This window comes from Lontra canadensis, unplaced genomic scaffold, assembly GCF_010015895.1.
Source record: "Lontra canadensis isolate GAN:19392208 unplaced genomic scaffold, GSC_riverotter_1.0 scaffold18, whole genome shotgun sequence".
NCBI lineage: Eukaryota > Metazoa > Chordata > Mammalia > Carnivora > Mustelidae > Lontra > Lontra canadensis.
This window is the reverse complement of record NW_022631012.1, coordinates 8,166,248-8,192,298: the sequence shown is the minus strand read 5'-3', so window position 1 is coordinate 8,192,298 and position 26,051 is coordinate 8,166,248. Positions and strand designations below refer to the sequence as shown.

The 26,051-nt window shown below is 40.2% G+C and overlaps 1 protein-coding gene across 2 annotated transcripts in view; it reads left to right on the top strand.

Moving 5' to 3' along the window:
- The window catches only part of ADAM23 (ADAM metallopeptidase domain 23), a 163,427-nt gene that overhangs the window by 71,163 nt on the left and 66,213 nt on the right, over positions 1 to 26,051 (top strand). For both annotated transcript variants that reach the window (XM_032859976.1, XM_032859977.1), the window contains exons 4-5: positions 14,416 to 14,479; positions 24,999 to 25,081. In XM_032859976.1, coding sequence (XP_032715867.1) covers positions 14,416 to 14,479; positions 24,999 to 25,081 — 147 coding nt within the window. The remainder of the gene's footprint in view (positions 1 to 14,415; positions 14,480 to 24,998; positions 25,082 to 26,051) is intronic.

The following is a 26,051-nucleotide window of genomic DNA, read 5'->3' as shown; positions in this document are numbered from 1 at the left end:
CTTTTCCTTCCTTCCTTCCTTCCTTCCTTCCTTCCTTCCTTCCTTCCTTCCTTTCTTTTCCTTCCTTTCTTTCTTTTCCTTCCTTCCTTCCTTCCTTCCTTCCTTCCTTCCTTCTTTCTGAGAGACGGAGAGTATGAGCAGCATTTGGTGGGGGGTGAGGAAAGGCAGAGGGAGGATGTTTAGCAGATCCCACACCCAGTATGGAGCTTGACAGGGGCTCCATCTCTCACGACCCTGAAATCATGACCTGAAGTGAAATCAAGGGTCCCGGCCCCTACTCACCTGAGCCACCCAGGCGCCCCCTTCCTTCTTCATTTAGCCATACATTCCCACTCTTTGTGGGCAGGCTGCCTGGGATTGGCTTTGGACTTATAGATACTTACCTAAAGATAGAGACAGAAAGTAGCCCCAGTCTCAGTTTTCTTGCTGCCATGTATTATCTCAGGCCTCACCTTCCTTACCTGGGGCTGAGCTCTGCTTGTAGGACCCTCAGTGCCTGTGGATTCCTCAGACTGGGGTGTGATGTACCATTTTGTCTTGTCTTTTATTTCCTTTTTTTTCTTTTTTTAAATTTTTATTTTATTTTATTTTTTATAAACATATAATATATTTTTACCCCCAGGGGTACAGGTCTGTGAATCGCTAGGTTTACACACTTCACAGCACTCACCATAGCACATACCCTCCCCAATGTCCATAACCCCACCCCCCTCTCCCAAACCCCCTCCCCCCATCAACCCTCAGTTTGTTTTGTGAGATTAAGAGTCACTTATGGTTTTTCTCCCTCCCAATCCCATCTTGTTTCATTTACTCATCTCCTACCCCCTTAACCCCCTATGTTGCATCTCCTCTCTCTCATATCAGGGAGATCATATGATAGTTGTCTTTCTCCGATTGACTTAATTTGCTAAGCATGATTGTCTTTTATTTCTTCTGAACTTCCTGGCTTGTGGACTCATCATCCACAGAACTTTGTCAGGATACCTCTTCTGTGTAGGTGATAGTACCAAAAACTGTGATACAACATGGCACCTGCCATTTCTATGGGTTGGTAGTTTGGACAGTCTCCTTTGCTTATCTGGTGTTCACATGATGGCATAATCTCTAGATTCTATGCATTTCAACTCCTGAATATTCTCTTGCCCCAGAATTTTGACTCTCCTGGATTAGTAGCTTTTGGATTTTTCTCTGAGTGTAGTCTACTCCGTTTTCTACCCCTATTGTGAATTACCAAACCTGGGTGTGAATCAGTTCATTCAGGATCTTTCTCCTTCCCTATCATTTCCAACTCGTGATTCTAGAACTTACTGTTGATACTTAGTGAATTTGCCACTATGGAGCCATAGTTAACTGTTAGAATTTTCATGAGGGCTCTAAAAATGCCTGTTTTTAAGATAAAACTAAAAATAGTTTCTCTGAAAGGACCTAAATAGCATAGTTTCTCCTTTTTTCTGTGTCAGTCTCCCTGGGATTTGGCTGGTTCTAGAATCTTATAAAGGTTTTGCTTTTGATCCAAACATTGAGGGGCACTTTAATTGTGAATGTGGGTAAGATTGTCGACATGGACTTAACATTTTAAGACAATTTAATGGAAGTTGTCTGGCTAGAGGAATAGCCCATTTATAGAAATTGTTTTAAAACTCTGTTATTTTAGATATCTGTTGTTCTGCTTTTTTCTACCACTGATTTGATTTTGGCACTGACACATTATGTACATTAAAATAGAAGGAATGTGTCTTCCCATAAATTATTTAAAGTGACTTTAAAGACATATATTTAGAGAATCAAGTGTCAATAGTTAATGATTTGAGTAGCTTTTAAGAGATAAAAATTCAGTTTCAGCTTTATGCAAAATGTTCAGACTATGTGGTTAGATTGGAATAGATTGCTCACCTGTGATCACTATTTTATACGTATCCTTCAAAGTGACATGAAATTTCATCAGATTTGCTTACCAAAAGCTACTTAATCAGGATACTTAGTATTCCCTGTTATCTTTGTTTTTTCAGTATCTTTTTTTTTTTTTTTAAGATTTTATTTATTTATTTGACAGACGGAGATCACAAGTAGGCAGAGAGGCAGGCGGGGGGTGGGGGGAAGCAGGCTCCCCGCTGAGCAAAGAGCCCGACATGGGGCTTGATCCCAGGACCCTGGGATCATGACCTGAGCCGAAGGCAGAGGCTTTAACCCACTCAGCCACCCAGGTGCCCTGGCTTTTCAGTATCTTTACAATAAAGCATGTTAGTATGACTTTAAGTTTTTGAGGTTTTTTTAGTTACAATTAAGTAATGGTTTTGTAATTATTATCTGATTTTTAGCACACCACTTAAATAGGTTGGTGTTAACACAGATATAGCTTCGGCTTCTTAAATATTAGCTCTTAGATTAGTTTCTATGGGAAAGTTTTTTATTCATTATTAATCTAATCTGTAGAGAAGTTTATCACTTTACATCTTGGAAATTGAGGTGTTTGTTCTTTTTTGGCTGAGGTACATAGGAACATGTAGAATTAACAAGAAAACTGTAAGGAGGTTTTTTACAGTATGTATGGAATATGGGTGGAACTTTTCTTCTAGCACCATTCTTGAAAATGTTGGCCGAAGTCATCCCAGTATGTGGCAGTTGATTATTTCACAAAACGTGTACCGCATAGATGAGACACGTGCGTTAATGACCCCCCAACTCCCAGCTTAGCACAGGTATATTTTTAGGGTAGAAGATGATGGCAGTCATACTCACATCACTACTTGAAATTCGGAAGAGTCCTTAGGGATCCTATAACCCAACATTCTTGTTTTTTTGTAAGAATACTCACCCAATATTGTTCTACAATATTAGGAACTTCTCCAAGGTCTCAGAGACAGTCAGTGTCAGAGTCAGCCTAGGAACTGGATCTCTGGATTCCTGTTTACTCACTCGTTCACTCATTGACGTTAATTCAGTCTACAATACATACATCTGGGTGCTTGTTTAATTCAGGCATTCTCTCATAACTGAGGGTAGAACCCTGAGCAAAGTGAAAAAGGCCAAGTTAGCACTACAGTGACTTACACTGAATCTGAAAGTCTACACCAGTTGGATGGAATCCCCTTTCCACAGAAGCTACAAATAGTTTTTCCGGTAAATTCTACATTCCTCAGAGGCCCATTATCTTGCTATTATGTCAAAATGGCACATAGTTTGGAAGTATGAAAAATTCTCTGGCCAGAGCTGTTAGTTGGACCTTAGAACTCATGATTTTTTTTTTTTTTTAACAATCAAAGGTCCAGTGGGTCAGTTTTTGATGCCATGAAGTAGGGGATGAATTTGAAGATTATTTTTTTAAGAGGTAATTTTAAAAATGGGTGCTATTTTGTATACTAGTCATTTTGTACTTGAAGAAACCCTTAAAAAGTTCTTGTTTTCCTCCTCTTCTTGTTGCTGTTCTGTGTTCTTTTTTGTTTTTTTTAAAGATTTTATTTATGTATTTGACAGAGAGAGAGAGAGATCACAAGTAGGCAGAAGCAGGCAGAGAGAGAGGGAGGAAGAAGGCTCCGCGCTGAGCAGAGAGCCTGATGCGGGGCTCGGTCCTGGGATCACGACCCGAGCTGAAGGCAGATGCTTAACCCACTGAGCCACTCAGGCGCCCCTGTTCTGTGTTCTTGTCTGCCATCTTGGTTTGATGTTACTGCAGAAGTACGTTTCTAGGTGCTATGTTGTGATAGTTTCTTTAAAGCATGTACTATTTAGGAAAGGCTGTGGTTATGATCTCTAAACATCCCCTTTATATTATGTATGAAGGATCCACTATTGCATAGAATGTTGTTTCCAGCTTAGTACAGAGAAATCTAGGATGACAGTTTCAAATACCTTTTCCTTTATAGGGCCCTGCAGCCCTGTTGTCAGTCTGTCCCGTGGGACCTGCTCTGTGGCGTTGGGGCTCGGTCTGGCCAGCAGACACCATCCAGCCTCAGGATAGAGCAGCACCAGCGAGACAAAGGGTTAGACTCTTTCTAGACAGAGCAGGAAGAGGAAGAAAGCGTACAAAAGATGACTGTGGCTCTTCTACAAAAATCTTATTTTCCTTGAACTATTTCTTTATTTGTAATTCTTTTAATTTTTATTTTTTAAATTTTTTTCAGTGTTCCAGAATTCATTGTTTATGCACCACACCCAGTGCTCCATGCAATACGTGCCCTCCTTAATACCCACCACCAGGCTCACCCAAAGCCCCACCCCGACCCCTCCAAAACCCTCAGATTGTCTCTCAGAGTCCACAGTCTCTCATGGTTTGTCTCCCCCTCCAATTTCCCCCAACTCCCTTCTCCTCTCCATCTCCTAATATCCTCCGTGCAGTTCCTTCAACTATTAAAAGAACATAAAATTGCGAGTTCACACTAGCATTTGGATAGGACAAATAGCTACAATTTACAGTAAAACCATTTAAAGAAATGGAAACGTTTAGGTAAAAATCACATAGTCTTTGTGAAACCTTTAGTTGTCCCCCGCCTGTTTTATTTGTTTCTCCCTTGGTCTTCAGCCGTTAATTGAATGAGTGAAGGAAAGTTAAGGCTACAGGTTTTCATCTGTGGAAGGCCTTTTCTTAGCGTTTCTGCTGGGCTTTTGCTGTTCTCTCCTGCTGCTAACATTAATTACTTTGCAGATGGCTCTAATTGACCCAGTAAAAGAACCTTATCTGTATTCAGCCCTGCCCAGGCCCTACAGTCTTTGCAGCTTCTGAGGACACAGAATGTACCGCGTGCTTTCCGTTCGGACAGAAAACCGAGTTTGGCCTCCGAAGTGCTGCGTTCCCGATTCTAGCGCACCCTTCTTCCCCAGGTCACAGCTCCTTGCTGAACCCGGTGTCCTTCCTGGGCCCAAACCTCGTCCACGAAGGATGCCCTAGCCCAGCTGGACTTTCAGCAGAATATGCCTCCCTGTCTTCATGGCCTGGTCGCTCTGTCTGTATGACCTGCTCTTTCCCGCCTCTGTTTCCCTGACCGTATTGGGTCAAGAAGCTGCCTTGGCCTTACTTTCTTATTGAAAAGTTTCTGATCATCATTGTTGAAATGAATTCCCTCCTTGGGGGTGCCCCCCCCCCTTGATGCTTTGTTATTCATCCCAGGCGACCTGGCTTTGTCTTATTTTAGGTACGAGATGATAAACACCTCCAGGGTAAGGACTGGGTGTTTTTTGTTTGTTTGTTTTGTTTTGTTTTCCCCTTGTGTCCTCACGAAGTTAGTCTAGCATGAATAACCCCCAGGTGTTCACGGAACAGTGGGAGCACTGAATCGGGAGACAGGCAGACAGCCCGGCCGATACTCCCCGCATGGTGGCTGGTGGCCTTGCCAGCTGCTGTGATTCCTTTCCTGTCCTGAGCCTAAAATGAGCCCTTCATTAAATTCTTCCTAAAGGCACTGTGTTCCTCTTCTTTTAAAAAGATATAGTTTGTATTGTGGCTTCTTATATTAAAAGGTAATATATATTCAAGGTAAAAACTCAGGAATTCATGGGTGAGCCAAAGAAAGAAAATAAAAACCGTTGAAAATTTACCAAAAAAGTTACCAAACATAATAATATTCATTTATTTGCTTTTTTCACTGAACAATGTTGTAAACATCTTTCTAATTGTCTCTAAAACTACATATAAAAAAACCAACTCATACCTACATCATCTTCAGGGAATCCCCGCGCACGCGCACGTGTGTGTGTCTGTGTGTGTGTGTGTTTGTGTGTGTGTGTGTTTGTGTGTGTGTGTGCTCTTATTTAGTTATTTCCTCAGGAAACCTTTAACTAAGTAGCAATTAGGAGATTATAAAAACTTATGGATTTAAATGGTGAGTGTGTTTTTAGGACTTTGATAGCTGTTGCCAAATTGTCCCCAGCAAGATGCACTAATAACACATTCCCAACAGTAATGCGTAGAGTGCTCGTTTTTCTAACTCTTGCCAGCTCTGGCTGTTATTATTCATTTTTACTTTCTAAACTGATGGGAGAAATTGGTCTCTTATGGTCGTTTTAATTTACAGGTCTTTTATTACTAGTGCAATTGTATATAATTGAGAACCATTAGTATTTCTTGTTTTCTTTTTCTGTGAACTGCATTTTGCACATTCTGTTTTGTTAATTGCCTGCCCACATCCTTTGCCCATTTTCTATTGAATTGTTTATCTGTTTTTATGTGGTTTTAACTTTGGCTCCTTATGTAAAGGATGGCAATCCTTGTTTTTCATGTTTTACAAATGTTTTTTCTTAGTTTTTCTTGAAATTTTGTGGTATTTTTTAACTCATGGAAGTTTAAAAATTTTTTTATAGTCCTATCTGTTGTTCTTTATAATTTCTGGTCTTAATATCATGCTTAAAAAGGCCTTTCCTTCCTAACATTCAACTGTATTTTTGTAACTTTCTTTTAAAAAATATAAATCTTTAATGTATATAATTTTACTTTGGTGTAAGATACGAATAGGGATTTAACATTCCCAAAAATGTTAAGTCACTTGTCCTGTGCATATCTATTCCTTATTCTTTTTTTTTTTTTTACCAATTTAAAAATGCCATTATTTTCATATATAAAATTTTTTATATAAATGTGAATTTCTTTTCTCCCATTCGGGCCATCTGTCTCATCAGGTCAGTGCTTTGTATCTTGGTTATTATAATTGTAATATAAATAAAATAATAATATCCTATTGTAACTCCCTTTTTAAGAAAAATGTTTGGGTAATCATAAGCATTTGTTCTTTAAGATGAACTTTGGAATAATTTTGTCAAGTTACAGAAATTTATTGGATCTTGCATGGAATTAACATTAAACTTATTGAGTATATATACATCTATGCATATATACATGTATGTCTATATATCTACAGGCATAACACATATATGAAATTCATTTCTCTTTTCATCATTATTGGTAGAATCTTCTCCCCTAGACTATTTCTAGTTGATTTTTGCTGGTGCACATAAAACGGGGTATTTTATTTTTACATTCTAATCTTGTGACCAGCTACCTTATTTAATGCCTATTATTTCTGGTAGATTTTCTATTAGTTTCTTTTTTTTCTTTTGACCATTTCATGCATACTTGGAAAGAATGGAACACTGTGTAAACGGATGTGCAGTTTTTCTGATAAAACTGAAAAATGGAAGAAGCGGGGAGTTCTTATCTTAGGACGTGGCAGGAATTGGACGCTGTCTGTCCTGGACAAGGTTACAGGAAGGCAAGGCGGATCACAGGTCCATACCCATTCTGCACGATTTCACTGTGTGTGATGGCATGTTTCATAGCTGTAAAAAGAAGTGTGGGGCATGTTGGAAGAGAACTTCCATTGGCAATATTCAGCACACTGTAGTATTCATCATTAGCTTAAATTACGCATCAAAGCACTTCAGTTACGTGTAATCGTGTTCAAGAGGTATGAAAAGGTGTGCCGTTTTTATTTGGATTCAGTTTTCCCAGTGTTTAAAAATCTTTTTTTTTTTTTTTTTAACAATATATGGGGGTAAAACCACGTATGTGAGAATACTTGGGACTCTATTATGGAGGAATCTCAGAATCAGTGGTATATACTTGCAGAAATATTGGCAGCCACAGCTCGGAACATGTTAGCCCCTTCATATGGTCTGACTTCAAAGCCAAGGAGGAAAAATTAATTTTTATCTAATTAAAGATATCTGTCGATGCCATCTCCTTAGAAAGGAACTCTTAATTGGCTACTCTCATTGGCCTATCAAGCCAGCTTGAGCGGTGGTCCTCAGCGTTTACATCTCAAGTTCATTCCTCCTTTCTCTCCTGGCTTCTCCTTTGTCTGCTTCTGTGTCTGCTAACTTGCAGTCCTGCCCGTGCTGTTCCCTGTTATATTAGGTAGTATTATGGTGCACGGGCCCAACACCTAAGAGATGCAAGAGCGCCTCCACATTAAAATTTTGGCCGCAACCTCTTATGTGACTTAGAAACTCATTAAATTCCTGTTGTGACCCTCAAAGAGGTTTACACCCCTACATCCTGCTTCTGCTAGGAGTTTTCTCCACCTGCAGCTCCCCTCCTATGAAATATGCCCACATTCCCAGCCCTCGCCTGGCAGGCTGTCTTTGTGTGACTTAACACAAAGCTTCTATTCAATCTGTAATTACTTTTACCCACTTAACATATCATTTCTCCTCTTTTAAATTCCAACCTCTTCATGCGTCCAATCTTTCAGCACAGCTTAAAAGTCTTATTGTATTGTTTACATTCAAAGGATTATATATTTTCTAGCTGAAACACTTTCGGTATAAAAATTATTTTAGGTGGGATGATTAATTTTTTCCTAAACCCTGAGAAAAGTGGCTATTGAAAAACCATTTGACTTTTAAGCCTATTGTTTTCAAAAAAGGAAAGCAACATAAGGACAGAGGATAATTACAAGGTTACAAACTTACGCTTGTATGAATGTGCTGAGTTTAAATTCTGTGTCTCTCTTCATTACAAGTTATAGTAATTATTTGATGAATTAAAAATATGTATGTATATAAAAGGAGAAAAGAAGCTTCTAGTGTAAAGAGGGAACAGGCAGGGGGCTTCATTGTACAATGCTATTGTGCTTGAAGCCCCACGAAGGTGCTCATCTCCATAGTGACCAGCATTTGTTATTAAATGAATGAATGAGACCTGGTGGAGAGGGCAGCAGGAGACTTCTCGGGTGAATCTGTCAGGGGTCCCGGGGCATGATCAGCGCCTGCAGCACTGAGAAGCTAAGCCCTGCCAAACAGATGATAATCAGATGAGTGAATAAACATTATGGAACTAGACATTAGTGGCTGTCTTGTTTTTCTACACACAGTTTTTTACTCTTTGTTCATATAAATGTTGACTTCTGTGCCAATCCCAGTCTTGAACACACATGGAAGTAACTTCTGGGTTTTACTACTGAGGACTGAATTAAAATATTTGTGCTATCGCACTCTTAAGAATGAAGACCTCGCGTGACAAGAAGCATGGCTGGTCGAGACCTGACAAGTCCAGGGGGCTGCGGTGAATGTGGATTTGTAGCTTCCTGACTTCCACATCTCTGATTGCTGGCTCTCTCCTGATGTTACGCACTCAGAGAACCCAAGGGCACTACCCAAGGTTGCCCTAAAATGTTGGCCATATAAACATAATCACAGAGGCCAAAAGCAACTGGAGAAGGAGACATACTCACAGACTGCTTGCTTAGTAGCATCTCAGCTTTAGGATAATTTTCATTTCATAGACTAACCTGACTTTCCATATAGAACTTGATGTACATACCTAAAATTTGACTTTGAGGTAGGGTAACCATATGTCCCAGAACTTCTTGGTTTTACATCTGTTGTCCTGGCATAATTATTAATGAGCGAAATGGCCAGATTTGGATGACAAATTATATGACCACTCAGTTGGTAAGCCTTGTTGCTTGCTACTATTATTCTCAACTTTTCCTTAGATCTACTGATGCCCCTGTTGGCCTCTAGGTCCTTTTCGAAGAGCTCATTCTGCTCCTAGTAACCCACACAATTTTTTAGTCAGGGGTATGAACTATGAGGATTCAACAAATTTCAGTGTCTTTCAGCTTCAGGGAACGTGGATTTCAGATGTGCGCTTCTGGAGACTGATAGTTTGACTTTTTTTATAAGGAAGTAAATGACTTTGAACTCATGTAGACCAGATAGTGTCCTTGTGGTCCAGCCTTTGTCTTTCCTAGCATTTCCCTCATAGCCCGATGCCCTGACCTTTACCTAATCAAACAGTTTGGTTGATTTAGTCTCTTTAGCCTTTCGTGACAGGGTTACCCAAAAGAAAGCTTACAATTCTTTCTTTATTTTTATTTTTATTTTTTTTAAAGACTTTATTTATTTATTTGACAGACAGAGATCACAAGTAGGCAGAGAGGCAGGCAGAGAGAGAGAGAGAGAGGGAAGCAGGCTCCCCGCTGAGCAGAGAGCCTGATGCAGGACTCGATCCCAGGACCCTGAGATCATGACCTGAGCCGAAGGCAGCGGCTTAACCCACTGAGCCACCCAGGCGCCCCACAATTCTTTCTTTAAAGGAAGATTCAAATTATTTTCAAAACAAAACAAAAAACCAAACTCCCCCCCCCCGCCCCGCCCAAAAACAACCTAGGAGTCATCTACCCTTTTTGGTTAATAAGATTTTTAGTCATAAGGGATTCCTATTAAGTAACTTTTCCCAGTTACTAGGATGCTTGGCTTCTCCATAATGAGTCTAAGTGGAAGATACAAACCTTTGGGAGTTTTGACCACTTGGCTATTGGTGGGCTTATTTTCGTGAGACACATAAATTTCAAACTTGAGGACTCCAACAAATTATTTATGTATATACATATATAAAAATATACATATATTTATTTATATAGGAAAAAATCTCCCCAAAGCATATTTCTCTCTTTGTGTGAATTTCCAATGCTTAGATCTTGTAGTGGCTTTCTTTGTATATCTGCTGATGATTCTGAAATTCTTTGAATATTAAATTTCTAAATTCTTCTTTGTGATAAAGCTTGGAGTTAGGGTAGTTGAAACCATGTCTCTGTAATAAAGATGAAGTCTGAGATTTAACACTATAGAATCTCATCTCTTACCCACCTTATGGTCCAATACAAGTTGAGCGGTTTTCCTGAGAAGCTCTTCTCCAGATCATGACGTAGGAGCCTTAGGCTGCACCCGTCTTGTACCATGCCATCTGGGGCACGGGGCTTCCAGAGTTGCCATGGAAGAGAGAGCTTGGATAATCATGCATGGAGTATAATGTCCAGAGGGGTAGACATCACTTCCCACCATATCTTATGAGCCATGATTCAGTCTCTTGGCCTTAACCTCACTGCTGGAGAAGCTTTGAAATGTAGTCTTACCGTGCTAAGAAGGGGAAAGCGAAGTGGGATATGGTGGCTGCATAGCATCGTTTCTAGCACAGCTCGCTTCCTTGGTTTGATTCTTGGCTCCTTTGCCATGTTTTAATAGTCTTACCGTTCTCTTGCTACTAGAGTTCAGGATCTTCAAGGTGTTTACTGTTGTTCTTCATATTTGAGTAAAATCACATTTAGTCTGACTCTAGAATTCATGTTCTTTTCACCGTACCTCAGTGGTACGGATTCACCGTCAAGTGCAGAGGGAGGGGAGTTCAAGAGAATTTCCTTCCTCTAGGTCTTCCTCTCTCTTCCACCTTGCTTTGAATTCCCATCCTACAGTTATTTCTTTACTTCCAAGAATCACCACTTTCACCAGATAACTAGGACAAGAAGCATTGTAGTAGCCCTGTGATATCTTTTTGGTACTTAAATGATCGGAGAAAGGATGTTTATTTCAGAATTTAGGGTGTTCCAAAACTTTTTATCAATTTCTAGAGGTGGTCAGGCACCCGGTTGGCTGATCAACAAAGCAACTTGATCATTTATGCTTGGGACCGCAATTGCCAGATAGATCAGCATTTGCAATAGGAAGTTCTTCTGGGGCAACCAGTAGAAACAGAGGTAGGGGAAGGCCTTGAAGAGCATCTGCAAGCAGACACTGCCGACAGCCCATCCTTAGGCATCCAGAGATGGAGATTACTTACTCCTTCCCCTCTGGGTAGGGACAGAGACACATTACTTGCATAATTAACTCTTCTTTTCACTGTTACTTGTCTGTCACTGAAAGATCTCATTTCATAATTCTTTAAGACTACTATAGTTAATTAGGTTACATTTTGTTATTAATTCACTTTCAGGGAGATTACAAATAGTACTTTAGGGTGAGATGACTAATCTCATACATGTGTGCTGATTTGGCTTAGTTTCAGTTTCAGAAAGTTGTGTCCTTAATCCCAGCACACAGTAGATGGTAGTAGATGTTTGCACACTTGGTGGGTGTTTATTAAGTGCTTACTTTGTGCTAGGGATTACGCCAGGTTTTGGGATGTTGTGGTGAGTGACAGCAACAGTGTTAAGGGAGGGAGTGCCATGGTCAGACTGGAGGAAAGGCTGGAGCAAATGGGGAAGGTGGTGGTTTTTTTTTTTTTTTTAAAGGTTTTATTTATTTGACAGACAGAGATCACAAGTAGGCAGACAGGCAGGCGGGGGGGGGGTGCGCGTGGGGAGCAGGCTCCCCGCCAAGCAGAGAGCCCTATGCGGGGCTTGATCCCAGGACCCTGGGATCACAACGTGAACTGAAGGCAGAGGCTTCAACCCACTGAGCCACCCAGGCGCCCGAGGTGGTGGATTTTTATAGGAGGTGGAGGGTGGAATAGTGAGGTGACAGGAGCATACAGTGTTATGTCCAGCTCAGTGTCTATCACACATGACTGGAAAAGTCGCTGTTTTTCTTCTTTAAGACATCTTCAAATGCAGCATATGTTAGAAACAGTCATATCCATGGTTGGCGGTTGGTGAAGGGAAGCCCTTTAAAAGGCGTAAGTAGGATAATTAAAGTGACCTTTATCAGATTTGGCAATTAATGGTTAGAAAGCTATTATATGCCGTTGTCATCACAAGCAAATAAATTTGTTTTCAACTCTTAGACATACTCCAGTGATTGTGTGGTTGAGAATTTTGAAAATAATGAATTACCTGTAGAGAGAGGTAATTAGAAGGTAGTTAGTGAAACCTCTCTCTGCCTTGGTGTTGTGGAAGTGTTCCTCAGAGAAATATTACCATCAATGGCCCTGTATATGTCTATTCACAGTGCTAGTTGCTGACTTAATTAACTAGGAAAAAAGAGATGTTTCTGTACCCTGTCAGGTATTTTCAAGTATATAGAGTTAAGAATTGTCATTACTTGAACTATTACTTAGATTTTTAAAATGAGTAGATGCACCACAATTTAGTTTCAGATGTAGAAACATCAGTAGACATATATTTGATGAGTAATTTCCATAGAAGAAGTTGTCCAAGGTACCAGCATCTGCCTTACTTGTGTGTTGTAAAGCTTGACCTTCAGCTGGTGCAGGAGACCATGCTGGAGGTGTGCATGTGTCTCCCCCTCTGCTGACTGGCTCCAGGCTGCCTCCAGCCTTCCTCAGTGGAGCATGTTAGACCTGCATCAGATGCAGCTCTCAAAATGATGAGTTCTTCCATACTTCTGTTAAAGCAGTAGTGTCAAGATTTCCTAACAAGAAAACCTACACTTAGGCAGAACTAGAGAAACTAGAATGTCAGAGCAGGAAGGGACCCAGGGAGTCATCTTCTCCAGCCCTTCCTTTTGCAGAAGAGGACGTGGAAGCCTAAATTTAGGGCACACATCTGGCTCATACATAGTAGAACCTACTTTTGTCCTCCTCTTACCATTAGGATGAAATGAGTTAACCTCTTTCTAGTCCCTACACAGTGCCTATGACCTAGTAAATGTTCAACACATGGAACTTACCATTTGTCATCATTATTTCTAGTGGCAGAGCCCAAAGAGCAACTCAGATGCCCCAGTGGTTGCCTGCTCTTTCCAAGGCTCATAGTTTGCATTCTCCACACTGTATAGGGAGAAATGTGTTTGGAGAAATTGAATTAAAATAAAAGCAGTGGCGCCTCATTCTCATTGCTGAGCACGGACTTAGTGCTGAGTTCTGGGCTATGCCTGGCGTGTGCTTTCATGTCACCTCTAACGTCCCATGAGATTCATGCTCTCTGTCGCCTTTGACCCAAGTAAAGGCCGAGTTTGGTAACTGGCCTATGATCACAGCACTAAGGAGGGCCTGGGCTAGGCTTTCATTCCGACTTTGTCTGATTTCAGAGTCTTTATTGTTGACTGTTATTTTATTCCAGGGGTTGGCAAACTGTGGCCCACAGGCCAAACTGAGCATACCTGGTTTTGCACAGTCCTCAAGCTAAGAGTGTGTTTTACATTTTTAAATGGTTGAAAAAATTGAAGAAGAAAAAATGTCATGACACATGAAGATTAGGTGAAATTCAAATTTCAGTGTCCATAAGTGAAGTCTTAACTGGAACACAGTTCCACTCGTTTGTATCACCTGTGTCTGTTTCTAGACTTGAGAAGTCGTGGCAGAGTCCATGTAGCCCGAAAAGCCTAAAATATTTACTGTCTGGCCTTTATGCTGTTCTTTTCCTCAGTGATAATGTTTTTGAGATTCCAGTTACTTAGAGCATAATTGTGGGATTTTTATAGGGTTTGTCTCCTCCTTTTTCTGCCTGCCTTTTCCATTGGTTCCATATTAATTAACCTATCAGTCAAATGATGCATAATGTGTATAAACAGAGTTCACCCTTATAGTCTCTATATTTTCGTCTTTTTCTCAGAGAGTGATGATTTGTTTAACAGGCATGATTTGTTATTGGAGAACGTTTAGGGCTCTTGATGAGAACCTATTTGTGCTTGCCGTGGAAAGCCGCTCTGTGGTCTACACGCCCCGGGCAGCCATCTACTGAGCTGATTATTTTTAAAACCGCTAAGTGTCTTGGATGCCAAAATCACTCTATTTTCTTTCCCCTGTAGTGGTTTGCTGTCTTCTGATTATGTGGAGATCCACTACGAAAATGGGAAGCCACAGCACTCCAAGGTACAGTTAAGAACATCTGGAAATCCTGTAGCATAAACATACTTGCTCATAGAATTCTTCATTGCACACTGCTTTGTTTTGATGTCTCTCTCAATAAAATTAACTGTTCTCTTGTACTATGGTCCTATTTTAAATTTAAAATAAGTTCAGGAGAAACTTATTAAAACTTATAAATGTTCAGGATAGCATTAGAGAGTGTATATTCAGGTCAATGAAGAAATGTTTATTGTTTTGGTTATACATACAGTATCTTCTGTAAATGAAAGGTATAAAGAGCTTTACAGCTCCATAGCAATACCTTCAAGTAGGAGATCACCAGCTCATGGTCATAGAGTCTGAATGATGAGACTAGAATGGCTGTTTAGTCTGAGAGACTTTGGTGTCCAAGAAGGACAGAGGACAGATGGGGGAAGGGAGATTCAGGAACATTGTTCTTAATCTTCACCAGAGTTCTGGGAGATGGATCTTATTATTTGTGTTATGCAAAGGAAGGAAGACATTGAGGCAGAGAGAGAGGGCCAATAAACTTGCTTAAGCCCACCGTGCATTGTCATAGAAAGCTAACTGGGTACTTGATTTCCTCCCATGGAGATTAACTGTTCTCTTAACTGAGTGTCAGTTAGGAGCCAGTGGGTTTAGATGCAAATAAGATTATTTGCATGTAAGGAAGACAGTGAGCTCTGCCTGTCAGGATGAAAATCCTTGGGATGGCTACATTCAGAGAGTCTGATTTGTAGGAAGTCCACAGAGTGCCACTGAGCCTAAGCAGGGTCCACGGAACAAATACCACGGGCACAGGAGAGGAAACAGGGACACAAAATATAATGGGAAACGTTGCTTTTTTTTTTTTTTTTTCCTGTGTTGCTAATGAATATGGGCACAGAAGTGGGCCTTTTTTCACGTGTGGGCTTGCGGGGCTATGTCGCACAGAGAACTAGGATTTTTCAGGAGGATAGCTTCTTGCCAAATATTTATGGGTGGCCTTCATGGTAAATACTGCCCAGGGAGTTATGGGATTTCTCAGGATTTATAACCGTCCAGTTAACAGTGGGCACATTTGTACTTCGGTGCGTGTTTTCAACCTTGGAACTGTGTGCCACAGGTTAAGAACTTCAGATATTATCTTTACTCTTCTATCGGTTCTTGCCTCAGGCTAGGTCTTGGGGGTTGTTGAAGCTCCCTAAAAGTGAATGCTGTGGAAAATGAGGAGAAATGCGAAATCAGGCATGGGAATGGTGCTTTCTGGTATTTGCACAAACCAAAGCTTCAGTCAGCCGTGCCAGTGCCCTGAGCACTGCAGAGGTTGAATCATGAGTCTCGAGGAGGGACGATGGCATGAGAATTTCACAGACTCAGCAAAGGAATCACCTTTGCGGGCCTCAGTAACCTGAGTCAAATTTCTCACTAACAAATTCAGTCAGGTTTTTTTTTTTTTTAGAAGCAGAATAGCTAATTGGCCTCCAGAAGTCATTTGAGGTCCCAGAAGGAAGCCTTATAAAAAAGGCCCATCAAAACTCCTATCAGTTACAACTAGAATTAAAAACAAAGGGTATTTCAGCTGTGGCAAAGGAAGTGTTTATTGTAGTTTGTTCTTGTGTTCATTGTTTTTCCCTTATTTATGCCTCATTTTCTCCAAACAGGTCATATACCCAAACTTACTGCTTCATATGTAATGAATTCATGGTAACAGTCTGTTTTGTATGTGTCTGTATTTGTATATACACCCCTCAAAACCAAGATGACGTGGTGCACGTTATGTTGAAGCAGAAATTTTTTAACCTAGTAACATTATGAACATTTAAAAATGTCTTAAATAATCTCCTAAGCTTTTATTTCTAAAAATGCATAATAGCCTTTCCTATTCATTTGCTATAATTTATTTTAAAATCCCATAGTAATAGACATTAGATTGCTTCTAGTCTTTTACTATACAAATAATTTATAAGGAAAGGCCTTCCTGATACATTTTTTTAAAAGATTTTATTTATTTATTTATTTATTTATTTATTTATTTATTTGCGCGCAAGGGGGCGGGGGAGATTGGGGAGGGGCAGAAGGAGAAGGAGAGAGAGAAGCTGAAGCAGACTCCACAGAGCTGATGTGGGATTCGATTTTATGACCCTGAGATCGTGGCCTGAGCCGAAACCAAAAGTGGGACACCCAACTGCCTGAGCCTCCCGGGTGCCCCTCCTCATGCATTTTGAACACATCTTTAATAATTGCTTAAGGATTAATTCTGAGAATGGGATTTTTCTGAGTCAAAGAATTGGTACTTTAAAGGGTTTGGTACATATTGGTAGTTTTTCTTTCTGAAAATTTGTTTAGATCCACACTCTTCCTACCATTACACACATATTTTGTAAAACTTTTTTTTGAACTTCAGTTTGCCTTCCACGTTAGCAAAATCTTTGTACAGAGTACCAGTGAAGGAAATTAATGTGTAAGGATGCTTAGGCTAATTAAACCTGTTCAACCCAGTGTGCAGCCTATCCTCCAGAGATTTCACACTGATTAGACAAAAGTATGTGCACATGGGGCGCCTGGGTGGCTCAGTGGGTTAAAGCCTCTGCCTTCGGCTCTGGTCATGATCTCACGGTCCTGGGATCGAGCCCCACATCGGGCTCTCTGCTCAGCAGGGAGCCTGCTTCCCGCTCACCTCTCTCTGCCTGCCTCTCTGCCTATATGTGATCTCTGTCTGTCAAATAAATAAATAAAATATTTAAAAAAAAGTACGTGCACACACACTGTGTTATTCATTAGAGAGGAAAAGAATTATTCCAGGCCTATTTGGCTTTAACTTCAAGTGCAGATATTTAAAGTATCCCAAGAATTAGTTTCAAACAGAATGATGATTCCACACTTTGAAGAAGCTTGTCAAGGTTTTCCCTCTTTACCACCACCAAGCCCCTATCTAGTTCCCACGTCTTCCCAAGAGAGACTGGTGTCTTAGGCTTTTATTTTTATTGGCTGAAAGTGGGTTAAAAGGACTTCTTTCCTTGTGAAGCAATGATAGGAACTGGAGAGGTCAATGAATTAAGTAATCAATATAGGACAGGGGCCAGGTATCAGTGAATGAGTATGGAAGGACTTTTGTTCTGCATTCTGCAGAGCAGTTGCTTTTGTTAGAGTTCCAACACGGTGCTTTGCACACAGCATGCGATGAAACAACTTTGGTGACTTGTTGATTGACTTTGTTGATGAACCTATTAAAAATGAGTTAATTTTTGTTATTTTAGTTCTTGTATAAATGAACTAGGTATCAATAGGACAGTGTAAAAATCCTTTTCAACTTAAACCATTTCTATTAAGTTCCTTTGAGATGAACCAATAACTTGGAGTGCTTACTAGTACTTTGGTTTCAGTTCTGCTTATGAAAAGAAGTCTCAGCTGGCCAGCAGGGGGAAACTGAACGGATAGATGCCATGCTCCCATCCCCACTTCCCTCTACTTTATTCCTCTTTATCATTATTGGGCAAGGAAAATGCTCTTTCTTGGCTCTGTTTACTCACCTTGGCTTCTTCCTGTCCCCTTGCTCACTCCCGCTCCGGGAAGGAAGAGCCACTTAACTGATGGGAAGGAGTTGGGTATGTTTGTGTTGTTGTTCTTATACCCTTCTTTTATGGGATCCACCTCCTATAGGAAGAGCCCGTTCTCGGTACTCTTCTGTAATCTAAGTTGCACAGGGGCAGCCTGATATGTGTGTGTGTGTGTGTGTGTGTAGGTATTTTGTTGGGGGTGGTTCTCGTTCCATGTTGTCTGTCCTCGGGTGGGTCAATCTAGCCAACACAGGGTGCGGCATTAGCAGGCCTGCAGGATTCTCAGCTGATCGTCTCCTTTGGTATAGAACTAGCAGAAATGAAGGTGATGCTTTAATCTGTTTCAGTCCTGGGTCACTCTCTCATTTGGTTTTAAACTTGTGTGGCTACCTCCTCACATGCTCCAGGATGCCTATAATCTGAACGATGGACAATAGTAAGTGCTAGTGAGGATGTGGAGAACTAGAACCCTCACAGACTTCTGGTAGGAAATGTAAAATGGTGGAACTGCTTGGAAAACGCTTTGGCAGTTCCTCAAAAAGTTAAGCATAGAGTTCCCTTATGACCCTCTACTCCTGGGCAGGTATCCAACATATGTTTAAGCAAAAACTTGTACATAGATGTTCATAGCAGCATTATTCGTAATTATTCAAAAAAGTGGAAACAATCCAAATGGCCATCAATTGATGTATAAATAAGATGTGATATACCCACACAAGGGAATATTATTCAGTCATAACAAGTAAGGAAGTACATGATGCAACATGGATAAACCTTGTAAACATTATGCTAAGTCAGAGAAGCCAGTCACAAAGGACCATATATTGTATGATTCAATTTGTTGAAAATGTCCAGAATAGGCAAATCCATGAAGACCAAAAGCAGGGTATGGTTTCTAGGTCTGGGGGTGAGGAGGAGTGGGAAATGACTGCTCATGGGTGCAGAATTTCCTTTTGAGGTGATGAAAGTATTCTGGAATTAGTGGTGATGGTAGCACACCTCTGTGAGTGGACTAAAAACCTCTGCATTGCACTCTTGAAAAGGGTGAATTTTCTCAACAAACATGAATCCTTTGCTTCTTTCAGATTGGTCTTGTCACTCAGGCTCATGAATAAGTCATTAGTATTCATTAAACAGATAACTGATTCAGCTTACTGTGATCTCGTCCCTGTTCGAGGTACTGGGTGTACATCAGTGAACCAAGCAGAAAAAACCTACCTTTATTTTTTGCTTTATCACTGTAATCACATCACTCTCCTAGAAGTTTCTGTACTTTTTTTTTTTTTTTTTTAATCGAATCCTCACCATGGCTCTGTTGGAGCTCACTCCTTCTGTGAAGTGTTCTTGGCAGGGTTGCTATTGGAGGAAATGGGCCTCTGTGGGTATGACTCCTGGCTGGGAAATTAAAAAAAAAAAAAAAATCAAGAGAGCAGACAACACTGGCTCCTCACAAAGCTATTTTAATTTTGAATAGGATAATTTTGTATGAACTATTAAAATTTTATATAGTGTTGGTACAACTAAACTGTTCTAATACTTGAACATTTTTTTCCTATTAAGTCTATGAAGGTAAATAATTAAACTGGTATTGGGGGTCTCAAATTCCCTGATTGTCTGGAATATTTTTTTCATTTCCTTATGCTGCAGTATTCAAATTCAGGCATATGTGTCTGGTTAAAGAGATCTTTCGCTATCAGCCTACTGATGTAGTAAATAGATTAATAGAACCTGATGATTGAAAAGTTTGAATTTAAAGATATGCATGTAGAATAATCATTTGAATATAATGTTCTATTTTATTATTATATTCAGAAGCTGTAATATCAAAATATATATACACATTTATGAGCTAAGGCCTGTGTATTTTTTTTTAAAGATTATTTATTTATTTATTGGACAGAGAGAGAGAGATCACAAGTAGGCAGAGCAGCAGGCAGAGAGAGGGGGAAGCAGACTCCCCGCTGAGCAGAGAGCCTGATGTGGGGCTCGATTCCAGGACTCCGGGATCATGACCTGAGCCGAAGGCAGAGGCTTTAACCCACTGAGCCACCCAGGCGCCCCAGGCCTGTGTATTTTCTTTTCAAATGTTTATCCAATGTTCAGGAGTTTATGAGACTTTTTTTTTTAATGATTTATCTATTTATTTGAGAGAGAGCTTGAGTGGGGAAAGGGTAGAGGGAGAGAGAGTCTTAAGAAGATGCCATGCTGAACATGGAGCCCACTGCAGAGCTCGATCTCACAACTCTGAGATCATGACCTGAATGGAAACCAAGAGTTGGATGCTTAACCATCTGTGCTACTCAGCGCCCCAGGAGTTTATGGGGGTTCTTAAATGATGAAGATCATAAGGACTGGCTGGTTGAACTACACTGAAGAGCAGATGAGATAATTAAACAGACACAAAGGTGGGGCAGTTTCAAAATAAATCAAATTGAAATAGTAGTTTCTATTTTCCAACAGGTTGTATTGAAATTGAGTAGAAAGAATCAAACTGTTTCTGTCAATCGGTCAATGATACCAGGGAACCAAATCTGTTTTCCTCTTTAGGTTGTTGGCACTGGACTCAGACAGGGGTATTCCCAAGCCGCTTCTGATCAGGAAGTGTTTGCAAAGATGCACATTCAGTCAGGGTCCCGTCATTTGCAGGAGTGGCCTAGTGGTTTCCAGTAGGATTCTGAGCTCCGCAACCTCATGGAACAGGGTTACCATTATTTGAACGTCATCTGGCTTGTGGAGAGTTCGGATGTGGGGAAGTGGTAGGATTACGAGGTAGATTACTAGGATTTTTAAGTTCCTTTAACTAGCCAAAAACTTTCACTTATTAGATGCTCCATTTTGTTGCATTTTAAGTAACTCACTGACAGTTACAAATCCAAAAACACTGATGCCTGTGTGGATACGCAATGACTCGTGTCATGTGCTGAATGAGCCCCTTTTGTTCTTCTGCCTGCTGCTTGCCTAGTCACAGATCTGTGATGCACTCCTTGATTGCGAAGTGGCTGGCCAGGGCTCCCGAACTGTCTGTGGCCTTCCCTGTTTGGGGAAAGAAACTCAAACTGGGGAGACTGAAAATGTGTCATTCAGTTTGGCTTTTTGCTGCCCTTATCAGAGCCTTTTTGTACTTTGTCACTGTTTCCTTTTCTGTACATGGAGGTAGTAGTTACTATGAGATAGTGACTGAGTGTTCCAGTTGGTTGGATCCTTAGGTGGAAGGCACCCCCAGAGCTGACTCTCCAACGTCAGTGCTCACAGCGCCCCGTGGGAGTGGTCCTGCACTGGTCCTCTCCCATTATCCCTGTTACCCAAGAGGGAATGCCTCTTTTCTTTCTTTCTCCTTCTTCTTCTTTTTTTTAATGTATTACTTGCTGGACTTTTATTTAGCATATCCATAGCTTAGGTTGTTTTTATTTTCCCATGCCTTTTTTATTAACATCTTAATTTTATTTTTTACATGTCCCAAGATTCATTGTTTATACACCACACCCAGTGCTCCATGCAATATGTGCCCTCCTTAATACCCACCACCAGGCTCACCCATCCCCCCACCACCCTCCCCTCTATAACCCTTTTTAACTAGGATTTTTTTGAATACGAAATACTTTGAGAGTTTATTTTGCGGTAGTATTTATAAAATGCTGCATACATCTGGAGAATTACCAAATAGTATTTTTATGGTCATGCTTTCTTAAAAACTTGTTATAAATTTAGTAATAAGAAACTCCGAAAATCCTCTAATACTACAAGATACTAAAACTAAATTAGAGCCTGCTGAATTTCTCAGAGTGCTTAGTTATAACCCCATAATCCAGATAGTCAAGCTTTGTTATGATAATAGATTAGGGATTGCATGTTACCTCAAGTGTTATTTAAGGTTCAGAAAATATAGTGATTTACCTTCAAATATGCAGAAAATTGAAATGGTTTCTTTAGATAATATCCTACCTTAATTAAAACAACTAACAATGACATTTATACTGAGAGAGCATCAATCTTCAATTTCTAATGTGAATTAAAATAAAATCTAAGAAAGGACTTGGAAGTATTTTTCTGGGAAAAAATATTTTTAGGAAAATCTGGAAAATATAGCTTTTTTTTTTTTTAAAAGGTAAAGTAAATATGACCTTGTTTGCCATGCACTAATAATAATCACCTGACTTAAAAGAACTTCTTGGTGTGATACAAAGTGCTAAATAACCAGTTTGATGGAATTTACAGTTACCTATGGCTGTTTTTAGAATCATGTGAAGAGTCTGGAATTTAATTGCGGAATATTGACCTGGATTTGCAAATCTCTGAGATGTGTGATACCATTTGCCCTTATAAGTTCCAGGGTTAATATGCAAATAAAACTTCTCATGTTGCATACAAGTCAATATTTTTGTAAAAGAATGCCTTTTGAGAATCAAACCCCATACAAAAGCAAACTTTTACAAAATACTAACAAAGTTATAATACCAAATTTAGACTGCCACCGCTGGAAATGTGTATTATAGTTTCTAAGAGGGAAAAAACTGAGTTGGTTGGGGAGTGGTCTTTGGTATATGGGTAGATGTCCTTATCACTGTAAATAACCTCTGAGGCTATTGTAATACAATATAATGAACAGTAATCAAAATGACTGTAAATCGTCAATGAAAAGTGATCAGTATATTCTATTTCAGAAAACAAATAAAAAGCTTCTGGTTAAACAGTGTAGATTCGATGATTATATTTATCTCTGTTCCTTCCCAATAACCTAGTCAAATACCAAAGAATAGAAAAAGGATATAAACCCACAAGGACAAAGAAGAAAAGACTGCAGATGAGAGGTATTCATACAATTTTAGGAGATAGAAAGCAAATGGATGAGGAGTAACTGTCAAGTCTGAGCTTTTCCTGTTCTGCTAAGTTCCATTAGGGGAAACCCAAGAAGCAAGCCAATTGAGGATTCAGGAATTGAAGGCACATGAAAACAGAGAGGTTTGTTGAAAGTGGAGGGCTTTTACATCCCTGATGCATTTCATACCCCATATAGCCAGGCAACCATCCCTTTTGTAGTAGAAGAGCTCTGTTTATAGACAAAAATGGAAAGGAGGGGATTTTCAGAGAAATAAGTTTCCTAGCAATGAACTGTGTACATTTTCTTAATCAAAAGCTTTGTCTGAATGGCCAGCCCAGTGAATAAGCCAAGACACACATCAAGATCAAGGCATGTCTTGAAATTTCATGAAAATGGGGATGAATAAAAAGTTTTCCTAAAAGAGAAAAGTTATATTTTATAGGCAATATCTAGCATCAGAATAGCTGCCATTTCTCAGCAGCAGCATTAGAAGCTGTGCACAATGGTGTTGAAATGCTGAGAGAAAATAATTTCTAATCTAGAATTTTCTATCCACCAAATGGTTGATTTAGTGTGAAGATAGAAAAAGAAATTTTTATATATACAAGTTTTCACCAAATTATATTCCATGGTGACTTTTCTAAGAAAGTGCCAGAAGATGTGTACCTTCAAAAAAGGGGAGAGACCATGAGATCATGAATGGAAAAGATGTGGGGTGTAGGATTATGTATAGAAGGGAGCAGAAGAGTTCCCAGGATGGCCATAAACAGAACTCCTGGCTGGTGGCTCTGTGTCAGGCCCCGTGGGAGGCTGAAGGGGGACAAGAGGACAGTCTCCTGGAATAAAATAGATGTGATAAATTACCTGATATGTTTAACCAGGATGTAGCAGTATAGATATTCCATTCAGAAATACATAGGTGAACAGCAAATGAAACAGATAAAAGAGTTAAAAATGATTGTCATGGATGTGAGGAGAAAGGGAGAAAGTAAGTGCTGTGTGTGTGTGTGTGTGTGTGTGTGTGTGTTTAAAGATTTATTTATTTGAGAGAGGGAGGGAGGGAGAGAGCGAGGGTGCGTGAGCAAGGGGAGGGACAGAGGAAGAGGGAGACAATCCTCAAACAGAATCCCAGGTGTTTGGGAGCCCATTGCGGGGATCTCACGACCCTGAGATCATGACCTGAGTAGAAAATAAAAGTAGGACACTTAGCGGACTGAGCCACACAGGCACCCTTGTGTTTTAAAAATAGGCCTTACAGTTACTACTTGACTTTGAAAATTAAGTTCATGTAATACTTCTAAGAAATTTTTAAAATGAATTTTAAAAGGTAGGGAAGCAAACAATAAGATTTTATGTAGTTTTCTATTAAACAGTTATTTTTTTAAAAAGACTTTATTAATGTGTGTGTGTGTGAGAGAGAGAGAGAGATAATGAGACAGAGCATGAGCAGGCGGGGAGAGAGGGAGAAGCAGGCTCCCCGCTGAGCAGGGAGCCCAAACCAGGACTCGATCCCAGGACCCCAGGATCATGACCTGAGCCAAAAGCAGATGTTTAGCCACCTGAGCCACCCAGGCACCCCTATCAAACACAGTTATCAACAACACTTCTAGGGTTTCTCCTCAGTTTGATAGAAGACCTTATTCCATAGCAATATCTGGTAAGTGTCTACTCCCTTACATGGTTAAGAAAGGTATGTAGGTTGTACCAGTTACATTGGTGTCTTATTCTTGTTAATAGCCTTTTCTCCTTTATTAAATTTAATAACACAGTGTCATTGTAGAAAAGTTGAAAAATGACCTCGTGCCCTTTGAGACTTCCTGTCAACCAGGAGGAGTTTTTTTTTTGTGTGTTTTTTTTTTTAGATTTTATTTATTTATTTGATAGACAGAGATCACAAGTATGCAGAGAGGCAGACAGAGAGAGAGAAGGGGAAGCAGGCTCCCTGCTGAGCAGAGAGTCCGATGCGGAGCTCGATCCCAGGACCCTGGGATCATGACCCGAGCCGAAGGCAGAGGCTTAACCCACTGAGCCACCCAGGCGCCCCAACCAGGAGGAGTTTGTAGGACCATCTTTGCAATTCTTTTTGGCTTATAGGAGCGTCGGTAATAGTGAATGATGACACAGAGAGCATTGTTTATCAGCAAAACCTTCTTCTGTGTTGTAGGGTGGAGAGCACTGTTACTACCACGGCAGCATCAGAGGAATCAAGGACTCGAGGGCTGCTCTGTCGACCTGCAATGGACTTCAGTACGTGCGAGTCTCCTGTGGGAGCCTGGACTTGTTTTCGGCCATGCACTGTTCCCATCTTTTCTTTCCCAGACATTTGTTGTGTGGACTGTGCTGTGCCAGTTGCACATTAGGGATTAGATATGGAGTCATGAACAAGGAGGGCATAGTCTCTGCTGTCTTAACATTTAGAGTCTGCAAGAGACTCAGGGATGATTACAGAGATTAATATTGAATTACCCTTTTGGTAGGAACTGTGAAGGGGAGTGTCAGGGACTTATGGGGGTGACCAAATCTCGTCTAGGGAGATTTCCCAAAGATGTACACCCAAGAATGTAGCAGACAGGTGGTATGGGCCACGGGAGGATGGGAGGGCCAAAGAAAGGAGCTTATATATTGGCGTCAAGGCAGGCTCTAGAAAAACCTCTCTAAACACCTTTGAGACCCAAATAGTAACCCTCAATGTAAAGACCTGGTTGTGGCCATGTGATGCAAAAGGATCTTGAAAATTTTATCTTCCTATATCTCTCAAAATTATATGCAACACAGAGTCATACTGCTTAATGGAAATTCACAGTTGGAAGCCACAAATATGCTTCTGTTTGCCTTTGCAGAATAAGATGGTTTTAGATGATGGTAACGAGCAAAGAAACCATTTTCTTATAGGTGGTACTGGATTTGTGTAACAAGAAATTCGTACTAGTTGGAGAGTGTCTTGGAATTATAACAGGACACATTGGAACTGCATGATTAGTCCTTTCCAAGTTCATCTTCTAATGTTTCCATTTTGTTTCAAAAATTAATTATAACATTTATAATTTATATGCTCATGGTGTGCTGTTTAACACCTTTTGTAGCTTAGCTGTTGTCTAGGACAACACTGAGACCACAGTGGGATTCCACATAGATAGATGAATTGGGTTTTGGGCAGTATAAAGATAATTTGTTCAGGTATAGTGTTCATTTTTAAAGATGTAGTGTGAAGCTCATT